Source organism: Oryzias latipes, chromosome 14 (assembly GCF_053564925.1).
Source record: "Oryzias latipes strain Hd-rR chromosome 14, Olatipes_Hd-rR_3.1".
Taxonomy (NCBI): Eukaryota; Metazoa; Chordata; class Actinopteri; order Beloniformes; family Adrianichthyidae; genus Oryzias; species Oryzias latipes.
The window spans coordinates 8,871,066-8,889,564 of NC_136250.1; the positions used below are offsets into that span (position 1 = coordinate 8,871,066).

The 18,499-nt window shown below is 40.3% G+C and overlaps 1 protein-coding gene across 3 annotated transcripts; it reads left to right on the forward strand.

Annotated features, from left to right (window-relative positions):
* Positions 1-2,234: 2,234 nt before the first annotated feature.
* Positions 2,235-18,138, forward strand: fgf13b (fibroblast growth factor 13b). Of its 3 annotated transcripts, none has more exons than XM_020708719.3 (5): positions 2,235-2,496; positions 9,169-9,279; positions 13,901-14,004; positions 15,039-15,237; positions 16,867-18,138. In XM_020708719.3, exons 1-5 carry the CDS (start codon positions 2,448-2,450, stop codon positions 17,004-17,006), a joined length of 603 nt encoding a protein of 200 aa, XP_020564378.1. In that variant the 5' UTR covers positions 2,235-2,447; the 3' UTR covers positions 17,007-18,138. The 3 variants fall into 3 exon arrangements, with proteins under 3 accessions (XP_020564378.1, XP_020564379.1, XP_011481530.1); XM_020708720.3 differs by lacking the exon at positions 2,235-2,496 and adding an exon at positions 5,538-5,632; XM_011483228.4 differs by lacking the exon at positions 2,235-2,496 and adding an exon at positions 7,944-8,769.
* Positions 18,139-18,499: the final 361 nt, after the last annotated feature.

The window sequence follows — 18,499 nt, forward strand, 5'->3', positions numbered from 1 at the left end:
TATACCAGCTGATATTTCTTTGCACTACTAGGGGGCAGGTTAAACTTCTGAATACTGACAAACTCCAGCTGCTTTCTTGGCTCACCAGACCTTTTTACCCCTCCTTTTATTCATGTGTTCAATACTTATTCCCTGTGCCATTTCACTTTATTACACATACCTTCATTTATGGACATAAATGTTTGGATTTCTTTCTATGTGAGCATTACTTGGGTTGATGCCGACATCTGGTGAAAATTTCGTGTCAAAAGCTCGATTAGAAATGTGTTTTTTGAGAGAAATGTTGACGTGTTCAATACTTATTTTCCCCGCTGTAAATAAATAATTGTGTCATTTTCACAGTTTCCGAAAGTGGCAGGAGTTCATTGGAAATTTGCTACCCAGTTGTGGGCAGGGCTGTTGACCCCCCCCCCCCCCCCCCCCCAGCTTCCCATCATCCCTTTGTTTAGTCTCTCCTGCTATCTTACAGCTCCTCCCAACCACAACCTGACATTTCTGGTGCAATAAAAATAGCGAGAAACATTGGAACTATCCAGCCATACAGTTTTGAGCCAGATTCCAGTCCGGACGAGGAAAACAAAGACGTACGTGGATCTAGCTACTACAAGTGGATGCATCTCACTGGAGCTGGGCAGGGGGCGTGTGGCCCACCTATTCGATATTTTACATAACAAACACAATCTTTTTCAAACTACACTTTTTTTAAACGAAAGCTGCAGTTGCATCTTCATAACGATTTGAATAAAGATATACTTAGAAATGCAAAGTTCCTTATTTTACCTTCATTATTAGAAAAATGCCACAAAACGTGTTAAAAACACAATTTTCATAGAAGTGGGTCTTTAAGAAGTTAACTTATCTTAAATCATTTTAAATTGTTGGATATAATTTAAATTCAAAAAATATTTTATGAGTTATCTGCCAAATACCTCACCAATTAAATATCAGCTTAATAAGTGCTGATTACCTTCTTTAAAGAGATCCTGAAGGTTTAGAAAAAACAGAAGGCGTCTTCACTTTTTTTGTCTTTTGTCATTCTCCAGAAAATATTTCTGCTAGGAAAAATCTGAGCTGATGCAATAATACATTTTGAACTATATTTCACTTGTGTTTTTTTGCTTTCATAGATGCTAAATGAAGGTTATTTTGGAGCCGATGCATATTCTCATTGATAGGCATTCGGAGGGGGGGGGGGGGGAATACATGGTAGCTCATAAGAGAAAAATAATGTCTGTAAAACAGCAACATTACAAGCTCAATCATCAATATATTGTTAATATGAAGAAAAAAAGACACACATTTGAAAATATAGTTTGTTTTGTATTTATGCATTAAGAAACATTTCAGTCAGCTGTGACAGTTTAGATTATGATATTGTTGGTCAATCTTAATCTGATGGAGTGTAAAATGGTAAAAAGTTTTCTACAAGTTCTCCTTTGTGGAGAGAAAACACATTGTTCTTTCTAAGATCAACAGAAAGGAAACAATTGGATCTTAATGAATCTGCCACAGGGCCACTTTTTGCCACATAAACAGATTTACTGCAAACTCAGCAGACCAACAATATGCAAAAGAGCCAGCTCATCAATGGGTCCTGTTGGAAATGGCTTCATGTTTTTCAACCTGCAATCGCTTCAATAAAATGAGTTTTTTCCCCCATATTTTACTTCTTGTTGAATCCAAAGAGACCAAACTTACGTGATCTGTAATTTATGGCGTCATTTGGATAAAAATTGACTTTTCCAGAGGATAAAATTTCTTTAATTTTCTTTAGCCTGAAGCGGCAGTCATAAAAAAAAGTGTTTACTGCTTACGTTTGTAGGAAATAAAAAGATGATAAAAAATGCCTGAAGAGTTTTTAATAGCAAAAATAAATTAAAATCTTTGATTAGCATTTTTATGAACCTTTTCAATTGTTTGTGACTTATTTTGTCATTTGCAAATCCCCAAATTTAAAATCTAAAATGCAGTATTTCATTTTTACTTTTTTTTTTTTACTTGAGACCATATAAGATCACAACAAACAGCGTTTAGGAGTGAAGATGTTTAAAGTCCTCTGATGTTTTGTTACTTCACAATAAAACCTGTTAAACGCAAATGGATTTTATTACTAATGAACATCCGCGTGTTTGCGGCTGAATTGGCCATGTTTAAGCAACTCGAAACTCCTCATGATTTACATTTTACGTCCGTGACCGTGAACGACCCCTGCGTCGCTCGTGCACACTACCCCCATCCGTTGTCCCTCAGCGCGCACGCGAGCGTACACCGGGCGCGCGCAGAAGCTCGGGGGTCTCTTTGATTGAGTCCGGCTCCGAAGCAAAAGGGGGAACTGGCGGGTTTGGACCGGAACGGAGAGAATTTGGAGATGAGAAAGTAAAAGCTTTTTCTTTCATCTTTTGACGGAAGTTTTCTTCTGCGCGCAGCAGAAGCGGAGGAGCTCCTCCATGAGCGGAAAAACGAAAAGCAGAGAGGATAAAGACCATGCCACCAAAGGTGAGGGGAGAACCCGCAGGAGGAGGAAAAAAAGAAAAACATGAGGGGAATCCTCACATTACCTGCGGAGAGCATCATTTCATGTGCATTCTTTCTTTCCTTCTTGTTTCTTTTTTTTTCTTTTCTTCTTTGTAATAACAATGCTCATGTCGGGTGCAGCTTTGTGCTGATGCTGAGATCAGCACGTTGCGCTCACTTCCATTGTCCTCCTTTCAGCTGAACGCACCTGCGTGGACGTTTTAGGAATTTAGGTTATGATGCGAATCTCAAGACAACATTTCCCTGCCGCGCGATTTCTGCGTAGATCTTCTAAACTTTCGTTTAGGTTTCATAGATTACATTAAAACATTTGCGAATTTGAGCTCACTGTTCCGTTCAGAACATGACTACATCTCACAAAAACCTCCTGTAGTTTTAATGAATTGGGACGTTTCCATACAGTGAGACATTCCTCGATCACTACAGCATCAGCGCGCGCGGGAGGCAGCGCAATGAAAACTGGGAAACTATCATTGCCATGGAAACAAAAAGGGAGTTGCCCTTTAAGATATGATCAGTGATGGTTTTATTTCTGAAATTAACTTTGTAGGATTTCATGGAAGTGCAAATAAAGAAATTAGTTGTCAATTAAATTAAAAGAAAAATAACACGCGGATTCACAATTACCGCAAAACTGTTGTTGATATTTACCGAAATAAGGTTCTATTAAATATTAATTTGCTATTGAGATTTTTTTTAAATACATTATTGACTAAATGAACAATTTGCACTATAGTTGTTGGCAATATTACTTTAGAAAAAGTCCCTAAATGTGCATTTTAGCTATTTATTTAATATAAAAATATGAAAAAACATGGGAAAAAATTACATTTATGTTATTATATAATTTAATTAATTAATTGTTATTAATTAATTAATGTGTTTTACACACAAATAAAAAAAAAATATATTGAAAACGTGGCTACTTTTGAGTCCTTTTGTCTGTGTTTGCATTGTTGGCATATTTACTTGACAAAATTCCCAATTATGCACATGTTACCATGAAATTCAATGCAAAACTTAAAAAAAGCCATATAACAAATATTGTGAAAACTGGCTACACAATTTTTACAGATGTGAAAAGAGACTGAGTGAAGGGAAACCACGTGGCCTTGACACGAAGAGTTAGACTACACTCTTTAACCGCTAGATGGCAGTAGAGAGCTTCAAGATTAGACATCAATATACAGAACTGACCAAGTCAATAAATAGCAGGAGGGTTATTTATGAGACAAAAAAAATCATTATTTCTTGTTGTGGAGTCCAATGTTGGTTGTTCTTTAATAATTCTCTTGTGTTCTTTTTATAGTAGGGAATAATTATGGTCTTTATAAGGTTTACAATGGAAATCCTAGCATCTTTTGACTATGAAGCAGATTTGTAAGGTTTCCCTAAACATTACATGCATACTTGTATTCAGGCACTGTAACAGAGCAGGTGCCTTTCAATGCAGCTGTGCTGATGTTAAGCTCAGGAGAAGTGTGGTCCTGGTCGGCAGCCAAAAGAGCATTTAGTCATGTCTAGTGATGCTGAAGTCGTTTTGATGAATGTGGTTTGTGGTGCATAGGCATTTAGAGTGATCAGGTTAAAGTAGAAAAGTGCTACATAAAAGCAGACTGATTTACAGGTTTAGGTTTAAAGTTTAACAATACAAGCTTTTAAGTCTGTTTTGAAACATCCTCCTACTCACATGCATATTTATCACAAACATTTCCACAAGTTTGAGTTTCTACTTACACTAGTTACATTTTCTATGTCGCCACCTTGTGGATTATTACTGACATGACATGTTTGAAATGACATCTTGTATTTTGACATTTTTTACGTGAAAAGATACAAAGTTTTAATTATGAATATTTGACTACCATAAATAAACTTTAGCTACCTGTTGTTTTTGGTCATGGTTCACTCACTTTGGTTATGTGTGACATAAGCCAAAGAGACAATTGTTTTTAATATATTATTAGTTGTTTAATTCTAATGAAAAAACAGTTAAAACATCCTAAAGCAAATGATTGGCAAAGATCTGCAGGAAAATAAGGAGGAAATCTCCATCCACATGCCTAATTCAGTATAAAGTCATTTCCTGGTCAAAGAGAGTTAATGCATTTTTGTGTGGTTTATTACTAAACCATTACAAGCCTTTTCTCTGAAATGCTGCTTGTGGAATCTGAGTGAGATTTTAAAGTCCTAATTAGACACAGGGTCTCATGGAAGATGCTGTCTCAGATAACTTACATTTGCTCTTTTATCAGCTTTACTGTTGAAGTTGCTGAGTTTGCACATTCTGCAGCAACATCCTGCTTTGCTGTCTTCAACGATTTTTCTGTATTCTCGGTGCTAAAGTGTTTGCAGCAGTGAATTCTCTGTCTGATATTCTAGCCCAGAAACATGATCACATGTGTGAAGAGCACCTCTGGTTTACAGGAAACATGAAGAATGCTGACAATGTTGTGGTTGTGTGCAGATGTAACATGGGATGGCATGCATCAAAGATAATTGACAGGACAGGAAGAAATGCTAAAATATCACGAGCTGTAGCGTTTTGGGTCTGTCTTGTTACAATAGGCATTAAAATATCAAGTTCATTACAGATCAAGATAAATATTTATGATACAGAGTTTTTTTTGTGTTTGATGAACTGATTTTGTACTTCAAAGCTTCTAAGTCAAGAACAAAATCAGCAAATTTAGTTGCCAAGAAGCAATTTCAGGGGCAAAAACATGTATTTTTGGTCCACTTTAGCATTTCTTTGATGTCACTCCCTTCCATGAGTGAAACTATACTTGTCAATATTCCTAGGATTTGGGAAAAGAGTGCTGGCTCCAACTCTCACTTACTAAGCCAGATCAGCGGGGCCTCGAAATGAATCATTGATGACTGGTTTCAAAGGCTTAATGGCCTCTAATGTTCCATAATGATCTCCTGTCAACGCCATGTGCCTTAATGGATCCAATGCCGTGGAGACCTCTGTGGTTTAAATTTCTGCAATCCGTATTTGAACGTGCAGTGCTCATCGGGATAAGCCATGAGCACAGCAGGGCTGCGGAGCTCCACGTTTGCAGCATGGCTTTTCCGCTCCGCAGATCAGCCTCAGGTAAGGCTGGGAGGACACGCGCCAGTGGGGCTCGCTTTAACTCTCTCATTAGGAATTGTAAACAGAATTTGGAATCATCTGAACTTATTACCTTCAAATATGGATGGAAACACGTTGAATACAGTAGGAAGGGTGCTGCTTTACAATGAGCTGGACCTCTCTTAAAAGTTTCTAGTCTTCGTTAAAAGTTCTGTGTTCTGATGGAGCGAGCTGCAGTCATTTCTTTCTGAGACTTTTGAACTAAAATGCTTTATTTTGGTTTAAATGGAATCAATTACGGTTATCTTAAAGAGTGCTGTCCGTGGTGCTGAAACAGGACGCACCCTTTCTCTGAACTGTGAGAGCAACTTTTCAAAGCCCTTGAATCCAAAAGTTCACACTATGTCTAAGATTTTACATCTTGAATCTGGTTCAAAAAACGAAAAAACATAAATCTTTGAATTTCATGTAAAGTAACTCAAATCACTAACAGCACGCAGGAGGAGCAACTTCTGCTTTAAGTAACACATTTAAGTCTCTGAACTCTAAATTATCCTTCCAGTAGTTGATCTTTTATCTAACCTTAAATATTTTCAAACAGTGTTAAAATGTAAAAATAATTTTATGTTGGTTGTGAGGAGTTCAGGTGATAAGTGCATTGCATTCTTTTTTTAGATAATTAAAAGCCTATTTGTTGCATCTTGATGTTGCTGTTCTACAGTGGAGCTATGCAATTTATAGTCATATTCGTCCATTAATATTAACATGAATAATAATGTGTGCAAAGCACCACTCTATTCTTTTAAAATCCCTTTGTTGTTAATTAAACTTTTAGTAGAATTACTTTGTTATTTTTATTTATATACTGCAGTGCTGGAGCCAAATCTTAGGAATTTTATCTTCCAACCAAAATTCCGGTGCAATTTGTGACAATGTTCATTTGCTGATCTTCACATATAACCGTTTGACATCAAACATTTGTAATTTCTTTATTTCTTTTCATTTCCACAAATCGACAATAACAACCAATCTTACACAGTTGAAATACCGGGGAAAGGAGAGGGAACAGAAAGAGGAAGACTTGTCTCTTTTACATTTTTGGATGAACAAAGACAATAGCTGTTGCTGCAGGTGAAGTCAGAATGATTTTAGGGGGATTGCAGTGTTCTAGTTGAGAGGGATAGTCCCGATTTAGCTGTTTTTTTAATGGTATGAAGGATTTCTTGTTTATTTTTTGCAAATATTGCCTCACAGCTTGATCATTGGGTGAATTTCTTGAGGCTTCAAGGCTTTCCTCAGGTGACCTGCTGACCTCACTTTGTGTCCATCACTTTATTTCCTCTTTGGCTCATCCCAACCGTCAATTATTCCCCTCCTTTTCATTTCTGTCGTGTATTCCTCGTCTTTGCGCCCCCCTCACGAGATAACAGCATCCACCGGCTCCACCTGCTGTTCAGCGCCAGATGCCACATGCAGGTCGACCTCCGCTCAGTCTGTTGGCCCTTTGTCCGCCTCCTCCTCCTCTTTCTCCTGTGAGTTGCATTTGCCATGCGCCATCGCAGCTGTATCTGGCTCCGACAGCTGTGCATCTGTTTTCCTGTAGGGACTGTGCCTGTGGCCAGCGGGCATGAAGCGGCTGATTGCTGCTCTGTGTGCTTTTCCATTCCTGCTGCAAACGAAGCGTCTAGAAAGACGTCGCACCCAGATGGAAGTGCTCCTTCTGTTATTCACATCCTTGCAAGCTGCAGGCTTTCAGCTTTCAGCAGCCGCGGACCTCTGCACCAAATCCAGATGGGAGCCCCCTCTTTCCTCCACCCGTTCTAACACTTTGGCCCTCTACTTTTAACATGCTGTTTGCCTCCCTGTGGCTTCACACAAATTCGATTTTCCCTTTCATTACGCACTTTCTGCGCGTCTTTTTCTCCTCGTTTAGTTCTCTTTCACTCTTCCTCCTTTTACTCTAATCCAATTCAATCTCCATCTCCCGCTTCCTCCCTCACAGGCACACTCAATATCTCATTTTCTCCCCCCTCCTCCCCTCTTGTGTTATTTCTCCTCTCATTCAATCACCTGTCGGCCAGCTCCCTCTTGATTTTTTTTATTCTCCAATTCATTAACTTCCCTCCAACCGCCTCCCTCCTCTTTTTCCTTTCCATCACATATCAGCGGGACATGTAAATATCACGCCACGTGGGGGCACGAGGGCTACAGGTGCCCTAAATGATGAAAGAGCATCCCAAACCTCTCAGCCTCCTCCGACACCACCTCCTGACCACGCACACCCCCACCTCCCCCACTCGCTCATCTTCTTCTGAGCGGGTAGGGCTGCAGCAGTTTTATGAACGGCTGCACCAGGATCGCTTCCTGGCGCGCGCCTTTCATTGACAAACATCCAGCCTGCTGCATTTCTGTCAGAGACAACGCTGAGGAACGGAGCATCGCCGAGGGAGAAGCACAGAGCAGGAGGTGGAGACGGAGAAGGAGGAGGAGAAGAGGAAGAGGCTGCAGTCATCATCAACAGGACCCGGTGCCGTTCACAGCAGTTTGGAAGACTCGGAGTCTTGGAAGTGTTTCGGACTGGACGTGCTTTTTTCATTCCGTCTTCATTCTCCTGCAAACCTCAGAAGAATCATCAGGGTGGGGGCAGTCAGACAGCTTTTGCCACTTAGCCCCCCCTCTGGGGGATGGGAGGCGGCGTCGTTAACAGTCAATCACAGGCGCAGTACTGGACCTCTTTAGCGAATTCCATGACGCGCCCGGACGCGCAGATGGAGGATTCTTGTCACCTTTTAAGATCAAGGAAATCTGCGAGCCTGCAACGGCCGGTGTGAGATGAGAACTGAGTCGTGGGTGGCGTAGACCCCCAGCTCCCCTTCCCACCCCTCTCCCGGCGCGTCGTCCACGAACACTCCCTCCACCCGGGACGCACAGTCTGGTTTCTCTTCATCGTGGAAGCATGTCCCGGGCAGCGGCGATCGCCAGCTCCCTGATCCGCCAGAAGCGGCAGGCAAGGGAGCGCGAGAAGGCGAACGCATGCCGCGGCAGCAGCAGCCCGAGCAACAGCAAAGGCGCAAACGACAAGCCCAGCAAGCTGAACGTCTTCTCGCGCGTCAAACTGTTTGGATCCAGGAAGAAACGGAAGAGAAAGCGACCACCAGGTCTGGGGGAAAAGGGGGGGTTGCCAGTCCTCAAAACCCTGGAGCCACACCATCTCAGCCATCATCTTCATCACCATCCAACACCATTTTGCCCTCATCTCCAAGGCAGGCTCATCCTTCATCACTGTCAACCGTTTCAGCTCTGTCTCCTTCTGGTTCTCATCCATCCACGTTTCATGAATCATCAAACATCTAATTTTGTATTTAAAAAAAACTTTATTTCATCTCTCATGGAAGTTGTTCAGGGAAAAGCAACCGTGTGACACCTGTCAAAAAAAGCTGGTTTAGATTTAACTAAATGACTCTTCAACTCCTCCAGCTGTTGGAGTCTGCTGTATTTGATAGATGAGAGTATAATAGTTGGACTACAGGTAACATGACTCCTCTTTTCCCTTTCAGAGCCCCAGTTAAAGGGCATAGTGACCAGGCTTTCCAGTCGCCAGGGCTTCCAGCTCCAGATGCAGCCCGATGGTACAGTCAATGGAACCAAGGATGAAGACAGCTCTCATGGTAAGTCCAGTCATAATTCTGCCCAAATTAGTCAAACATTTCTAAAAAGTTTCATTTGTTCGTCTTTGTGAAGTCTTCACACACTAAAATCTCATTCTTTTCTGGGTTATTTTAACTTAGGGACAAAGAAATCTCATAAATTGGGTTAAAATGAAACCACTATAATGTTAAATATTAATATTACTTCAAAAAGTAACCCATATCCCAACATGAATAACCCAAAAACTGGATTTGAAGCACTAATCCAAGAATGCAGTAAAAGTAAGTAATTTCTAATCAGTTAAATATTTGATACAATTTCTGACATCAAAGTTGTTATAATTGTTATAGTGAATACCTTGCAAAAACTCTTAACTCCTATATCTACCAGAAGAAGAAAATCAGCCTTTCACTCTGAGGGAGAACCAATCCAAAATATGTAATCAAATTACAAACAATTTGCTTTCTCATGTACGTTTGCACAACATCAAAGAGTTAATAAATATGTCAAATGATATTTTTTTCTATTCTTTCTTTACAAAAATGTATTTTTTGCAGCAAAGCTCAACAGGTTAAGGTGCCATAAATTGTATTCTCATCATCTCACTCTAAAATAACAACAAAGATGACTGAGATTCCCTGCTGAACAGTAAAGATGATAAAAAAAAACAATCTTCATATTTTTTCCTGCATTTTGAGAACAGTTCTTCATATTCAATCTACCACCGTCATGTCCTTTTTTTAGACTTCTATGCCAGTTAAATTTAAATTGATAAACAACTTTACCCCGTAGAAAGGTGTGTGATCTGGGGAATTTGAATTCAGGCAGTCACTCGTAACGTGTCAAGTGCTCGTCTAATTAGGAAGAAGAGCGCCTTCCTTCAAATGTCAGGTGCCAAGGCTGCAATCTATTTGTGTTAAATATTTCCCGCTTCGATGAACTAATTATCAGTACAACAGCAGTTTTCCAATCGCAGAAATAATGAAAAGATAGCAGATGGTCCTGGTGAACAGTCTCTTTCACCTTCTCCGAGCGTCTTCTTCATACGCACAGACCTGGACAACAATGGGTGATTAATACAGCTAATTGAAGCGTGTTGTCACAGAACAGACAGTAATCACTCTTCCTCTCGTGCGCAGTTGGAGTTGCCAGAATCTCACATGAATCTGTTTGTTTGTTTTCTGAGGCCACCGAAAGAAAGACATGGAAATGCCTTCCCCTAATTCAATGAGAGACGTACATCATGTAAAATTACGACCCACATGAAATCAGTCACCCGCGACTGGGTTAGAATGGATAATCCCTGTAATCCACATCTCCATACAACTGCAGTCATTAAAAAGGACATGTTTGCTTGAATGACTAATAATGAATTAGTCAGAAAATCACAAAGAATAATTAAATCTGTATTACAGTTCCATTACGTATTTACACTCTACTATCACTGCAAATGCAGTGGAAAAAAAAAACCCAACAAATATCACAGGGCAGACTTTTTTGAATATCTTATATCACCAAAGGAAAAAAGAAGATCTAGGGGCTGCAAAATGCTGAAAAAGGGGCAGACATAATCAAAAATATTTTTCTCAAGCAGGCAAATCGACAGATAGGGTTCTCATAGTTTTCATGGACTCAAATGTACTCAATAAAGTCAGGTTTTAAACAGTTATGCTGTTTTGGCACAGTGACTTTTGCAACAAACCCGTTGAATATGCATTTATGGTTCTGATTTCACGCTCGATGGGGTTTATGTACGCTGTGGTGTTGGTGGGATGAAAGGAGAAGTCTGTGCTCCACTCACTTGTGTGAAAAATTGTCCATCTGTTATTCCTTTTTTACTGGTAAAAAGTCAAGTTCACATTCATCTGTTCAATAGATGAAAGCATTCTATTACGGTTTGATTTTGCAGCTAATTGAGTGTAATGATTACAGTGTATTTTTCCTATTTAAATGGCAATTTAATATGTTGCTCCAGGGAAAATATGTCTTTGATTTTACTATTGATGATTGTTTACAAACAAGGTAAATAGCTTAAGCATTTTAGTTTGGTCCTTCCAAAAAGCTGTTATCTAACCACCTCTAGTGGTTTGTCCTTCCTTATGTGATCTATATATTTCGATAATTTAGCCATGTTGTGTTTGTCGTTTGGGTTTTTCAAGAACCAAACTAGAGCTGAATTTGAAGAGATGGAGTTTTCTGCAAAAGCATGAATTCTTCACACCAACGGGAAAACGTTTTCATAGCTCCCTGGCTGCAGCGGCGCGCTCGCTTCTGCACCTGATTTATGGCTGCCATAAATCACAGATCACCTTATTCATTACACAGCCAAATATTTTTAATGCTGAAATCGACTCGCATCATGCATGACACAAAACCTGTTTGTTGACAGCTTTTTCCAAACCACTGGGCTGCATCACACGTCTCTGTGGTGGATCAAATCTACAATGTCTTTCCTCTTCTGTTATGCTTGTGTCTTGCTACTCATGATATAAGGATTTTCTGCAACTTTTACAATTTCACTGTGGTGCAACAGAGTAACATTGTCTTCCACCTCATGTGTTGCTGGTTAGTAATAGATGGTGAAACAAGTCGGTGGCAGCTGTCACTCAGTCGATTCCACGATCCCAACATAAGAGCAGTGCACCCCTGTCTTTATTCGGCCTGTTGCTCAAAAAAGCCAACAAATGTGATTTAAAAAAGACCGCTGCTAAAGAGTGACACTTATATACACTTTTAATAAACTGCTTTACATTTCGTGCAGGTTTTGTCCTCTCTGTTTCAGACTCTTGGGTAATAGCAGGTTAGCTAGTTTGGAACTCCACACTAATTGTGCATTTATTTGTAGCATCTCACCCACAGAGCAGAACACTCCCACTGAAGCTGTAGACACACACTGGTTTGCACGGTTTAGTGAATCTGGGCTTCAATCATTCTGATAGCTAATATTTTAGAGTGTAAAAAAGACTGTTATGATTTCACATAATTATTCAAATTCATCAACACGTAAATATTTTCTACACAGCAAAAGCAGGCCCCTTAGAAAAAAGTCAAAAGTTCTAACCCCATTGGCCAATTTACTTTAAATAAGTAAAGAGATCTTGTAATGCGCCTGTGCGAGAAATTCTGCCAATGTAAAAGTCTTACCAAGAATTCTTATTTGAACAAAAAAAAATGTAGCACCAAAGACATGTTTTCTCAAACTAACAATTTTTGTTATTGAAAAACTGTCCTGATAAGATTATTTTTCGTCCAAGACAGAAAATAAGACCATTTGTGTAACCCTTGTGCTATCCTAGGCACTTTAACATTGGGAGTTGGGTCATCTAGACCCACTAGACAGTGCACTGAACCTTTTTTTTAATGATTTATGATCTTCACTGGTGTCCATGGATTGTCCATGAAATCTTTCCACCTTTATCCGCCTTTGTCATCTAAGATAGCACAAGGGGTTACATAAGAGTATTTTTACTTTCTGAAATTCAGTTTTTACAGTGTAAGTTGTAAATTTACACTGTAAAAACAAGGATTTTGCAATAGAAGCTTCTCCCTCATAACCGTAGAAACCCAGACCCCCAACTGTATGGTGACTTAGCTCCGCTGTTCATCCACCCATGTTTTCCCCCTAATTCCGTCCCCTTTTTAAATATTGATTGAAGAAATGTTGCCAATCATTGTACAAGAATAAATGTGTCCATAATGGTTAAATGGATAATCCATGATGACAGTCAGGTTCAGTCTGTAAACAAGCCACTGTGGCCAAAAAACTGTCTTATGGTGAATTTCCCAGTAATGAGATACCACGGAAACACACGTGTCATGCTTGGCTGCTAATTACTGTGTTTACCATAAAGTCACATTACTGTATAAGCTTGTCAGTGGCAAAGATGAGCATTTTTTATGGAGACTGGGATAAATGTCACACGGCATTAGGTCCGGTCCCTTTGCAGCAACCTCAGACAAAATCCAATGAATTTGTACATTTTTTCCGTGCTTGTTAATTTCAAGTGATGGAGCACAGAACACAGCTTAGAAAAATAATTGAACTTTTATTTTTGGCTTTATTTAAGGTGTTAATATTCTAATTTCTGAAGATCAAGGGTGGAAAAAGTTATATGTTTAATGACAGATAAAGAATAATAGGGATTGGAAATAGAAGTACTATTTTTTATATACTAAATGTTTGGAATCAGTCAATTTTTGGTGGTCATATAACGCCGCTACTGTTCTTAGCTTGGTTTTTGACTAAAATGATTTACAAAATGCAGCAGACCAGGGCTTAAGGAGCCAAATTCTACCTACAGCCATGGCACACCGGGTCACTTTCACTAATTAAAAAGAATCAGTGAATCAGAAAGCATATTCTCTCACCTATCAGAGGGTTAGATTAACTGCTTGTGTTAAAAAAAAAGATCTGGCTGTTCTGATGACAATTTAAGTTACTCATCAAGTAAATGATGCTGTTTGTTGGGATTTTTCAAGATTGTCACAAGTTTGATAAAACACTATTATTGTACCAAAAAAAGGCATATTTTATTTGAATGAAGTAAAAACTAAACAGGAAAGAGCATATTTGTGGCAAAATGGTGGCGTTGTTCATATTGATGAGAACTGTTGTGCCCATTTTCTGTGTGTTTTGTGCAGCTGTGTTCAACCTGATCCCTGTGGGGCTTCGTGTCGTGGCCATCCAGGGAGTCCAGACAAAACTCTACCTGGCGATGAACAACGAAGGCTTCCTCTACACCTCCGTAAGTCCCCACATCACCATGATGGCGATCAGAGCACAGCTCTCCTCCGTTTGAGTAATGAAAAACACGCTGGCAGTGACAGCAGAGCCATTATCATCTTATCATCACATTAGCACCTTAACTGCCAGCGTTATAACTGCAGGGTGAAATGATGTCGTGTCCGAGCCTCATCCGTCTCTCACGATTGATTTCAGATCCTCCCTGAGCCTTCCTTTGTTTCCACGCGGTCACTCTTTGATTGAAAAATTTCTCTGTAAATTGCTTCTCATGTTGTTGCCAGCTCCATGTGCACATACAGTTCATTTTCAGACAGGCCAGAAGGCACGGTTAGCTGTAGAGCTGTGCTCCAGGCGCCTCGTTTTAGCTCTTCAGCACTGGTGGTGGGTGGTGTGGAAGCAATAAGAAGAAGTACGAGTGGAAAATAACAAGAACTCCCAGCAATCTAAACAAACAAAACTGCAAGACCAAAAAAAAAGCCCAAACCAACAGAGGAAATATAGAAAGAGTGAAAACTTCAAAGTAATAACCGTGCCCCCGTCAAAGAAAAAAAAAAAAACGTTTCCCACCAAAATATCTGATCTATCACATCCAGCTTCTTTTTCTGTCATAACTGTTATCACACTTCATCTTCAGGCCTGATATTAAAAGCTGTATTCAAACCAAGCCACAAAAAATATTTATATATGTGGAGAGACACATAAAGCCCCCCTCAAACATCACCAATGCCTGAATGATAACTGTTAAAGGCCCTTTCTGTATCTCTGATTGCCCCGGCAGCCTGGGAACCATCTTTCCCAGTGGGCTGGTTGGTATTCAAGGGAGTAGCCAGTTGCTATGGAGATGCAGGAATAAGGAAATGCAAATGTCTGCTTTCCACGTTGGTGTGATGTGTTCTTGGAGCCTGCAGATAATAATTAAAAGAGCCAACCTGGTGATGTATGTAATGGAGGTTCTTTGTTTTTGATGCAGCTCAGTGTCCTCGTTTCATGACTCCCTTCTCCTTTTTTTAAATTTTTTTAACGTTTCCCACTCAGGAACATTTCACTCCGGAGTGTAAGTTCAAGGAGTCTGTCTTTGAGAACTACTACGTCACCTACTCCTCCATGATGTACCGGCAGCAGGCCTCTGGACGGGCCTGGTACCTTGGACTCAACAAGGAAGGCGAGGTCATGAAGGGGAACCATGTGAAGAAAAACAAGGCTGCAGCACACTTCATACCCAAACCCCTCAAAGGTAATGCACGACTCGATCCTGGGCTGCTCAATCCTGGTTCTCAACATCTACCACCCTGCCCGCTTCCTGCTCTTCCTGCACCTTTAGATACTCATTACCTGGATCAGGTGTTCAGTCAATCAGAACTCAAAGGCAGAGTGGTAGATTTCAAGGATTGAGCACCCCTGCACTTACCTATTACACAAATGCTACATCAATGGCTCTATTTTAAGACTCTCGTCTCACTTTCAGCTCCAAATATGGCCTCCATCCTGAGGTGGTCATCTGATTGAACAAAAGTTTTAGAATAAGCTGTTCTGAGGGCTGCTGCATGGCATTTTTTTCTTTTTTCTTTTGAAAAGTCATACAAACGTCTGGGGTGCCAGCTGGGTTTGTCGAGCTGTTCAAGAGCCCAGTCTTGATTGCGAAAGAATAAAGCCCCTTTGGTGTGGGCTTCGTGACTTTGCAGACCTTTCACACAACGCTTTGTAACACTGACGGATGAAGAAAGCGTGTTTTGAAGGAAAGACGTAAATGCTGAAATGAAGCCTTTATTCTTTAAATTCAAAGATAGTTTTTTCTATCTTCATTTGGCACAAAATCTTGTGTTTTTAGGGTTTAAATGGGAAGGCAAAGTGCGGGGATTTAGTTTCACAAAGCTGTTTTCTTATTAGATTTTGCCTCAGCTCAGCAGAATTTATCACTGCAAGACATTTTAAAGTTTGTTCAACGTGCAGGCCTCACATCCTCACATGATAGTCCACCACTTTTCTGAGGCCAAACCAAAATTGTCACATTATCGCTTAAATTGAGCAAATTCTAAGAAATATAATTTTTTTTAATCTATGTTAAAAGGGATCCTATTGCTTTTATGATTATAGTGTTTTAAGCCAAGATTTAAAAAAAAAAGCGGTGTTGTTTCCCAGGACATAGTGTCCTCTATCATCAGAAAAATTCCACAAGAACATGTTAAAAACACAGTTTTCATCAGTGGAAATTTAAACAAAGAAATTTAAATCCCAGGAAATTTGCAGAAGAACATCAGGATTCCTTACAAACTAATAATAATGTCACTAAACATTATTCCTACGGGGGGAGAAATATGAGAAAAAAGCCTCAGTGTCAGATTGTTCTATAGCGTTGTTGTCTGAGTCATTGGTACACCCTGGTACACCAGGTTTGACACAGCGGCACAAAGCTGCTTTTAATAACAGAAAAAGCCCTGAAAACCCACCTGAGCAAAGAAGTAGCAGAAATGTAGCTAAAGAGTTGGAGGCTTTCCGCCTGGGATTTTAAGGAGAGCTCCTCTAAGCCACGCAGAGGGTCAGAAATTGGATTTGTGCGCATCAGCCAAACAGCTTCTAACCGGTTCTTATTCGCTTCAGTGGCTTTTAATTGCTTGTTTGATTAAATTATTCTTTCTGTGTTAATTGTTTATGTTTGATCAATGAACAAGAAAACATAATTTACTGCACTCAAGTGGACAAAGTGAAGTTAGAGGTTACAGATGGAGTCTTCCTCTCAGAGCTAAATGTACTCTCACCGCCTGAATGTGACTTTATTTTAAGTGGCCGATGAGATGAAAAGCACTCTGAATGCATATTAGTGGTGGGTGATTTCCTGATTGTTGTTGTGTGTTTTTTCGTTTAGTGGCCATGTACAGGGAGCCCTCCCTCCACGACCTGACTGAACTCTCACGATCAGGCAGCGGCACGCCAACCAAGAGTCGCAGCGCTTCAGCTCTCCTCAACGGCAGAGGGAAAACGCCCAGCAACAATGACTTATCCTAGCCTCTCCACCCCTCACACATTCACACAGTCACACACACACATGCACACACAACTCAGGCTGTCATGCCCACACATCCGGTTTGTGAGGGGTAGATGAGGCGGAGAACAAAAACAGAGGGAGAGGGAGTTTTCCACTTCTCAAAGCCCACTGTGACTGACTGTGATGTAAATAAATCAAGGACAATCAATCGGTCTGGCTCTGCTGCCCCGGCCTGCAGAGAACGACAGGACCTCTGCATCTCTCGCCCTTCACTTCTCTTCTCTTCCTGCTGTATCATAACCAGATAGTCCGAGAGGAGGAAGGGAGACCCCCGGTCCCAGCGCACGATAAACAGACTGTTACAGAGAACCAAAGAGTCCAAGTGTTAACTAACTCGGTTATTGCTACGAAGAGGCAAGAGGCCAGACAGATCCAGGGAGTTGCAAAAGCAGGAAGAAAGTCTTTATTCGACAGGACGCCATGTTTACACAGAGCTCACGGGGTTAAGTCATATTTTCAAAACCACGTTCCTCGCACACTGAAAAGGATCTACCATTTGTTGGCATGCAGGTGTCCCTGAGAGTGAGGTGCTGGGTACATAGTGTGCTTACAGTGTTTGTGTGGGTATGTGTGTGAGTGTGTGTGTGAGCACTGGGAGAGATTCTACCTTTTTAAAATCTGTTATATATGAGACGAACCTCCTGAGGGCTTTAGCAGGTTATTCCAAGGTTTACTGTATATGCTTCCATGCTTACTTCTTACAAGCAATGCTCTTGTTTCTCTTTCCGTTTGATATTGTTGTCCCTTGCTGTTTGTTTGTTTGTTGTTGCATGGAAGCTCGTGGACCTCTGCTCAGTAGCAGCATGCTGACGGTCCCTTTTATTTTTTCCCCCTCTTCTTTTTCCTCCCGGTCTTAAGTGTTCCTGACCACAAGTGAACACTAGTGAGCCAATAGTGTGATACCAGAACACTAGTGAACCAATGTGAGATTGTTCCAACACTGCTGGACCAATTGTTTTGCACCAGAACACGAGCGGACCGTTGGTGTCGGCCCGGCGTTTTGGCGAACCAATGGGAGCACAGATTAACTCCGTATTTTTGTTCCTGCTGTGGACAAACTAGAAATGCACTAAATAAACTCTTTGTAAAGAACTATCGCCACTCTCCTGATTTTTATTATCAGATGAAAAATAAAAGCCTTAAAGGTTTCGATATATTTTTCACAAGTTTTGCCAAGTCAAATGATTCTACCTTAAATAAAAAAATTGTGGGATCTTTCTAAACTCCATGATTTATTTAAATCTCGACCAGTTTTTTTTTTTTTTTGCTGTAATGAGAGAAAAGCACCTTTTGAAAGAGTCTATATGTGCCTTCTATTGTATCAGTGAGAACTATGGTGAAGCATATCGACTGTGTAGTTACTACATATTAAAATATTTATGTTGTGGATGGAAACGCTTTTTCGGAAGAAAAATGAGGCTTCTTTGGTGAATCAAAACATGCAGCAGTGAAT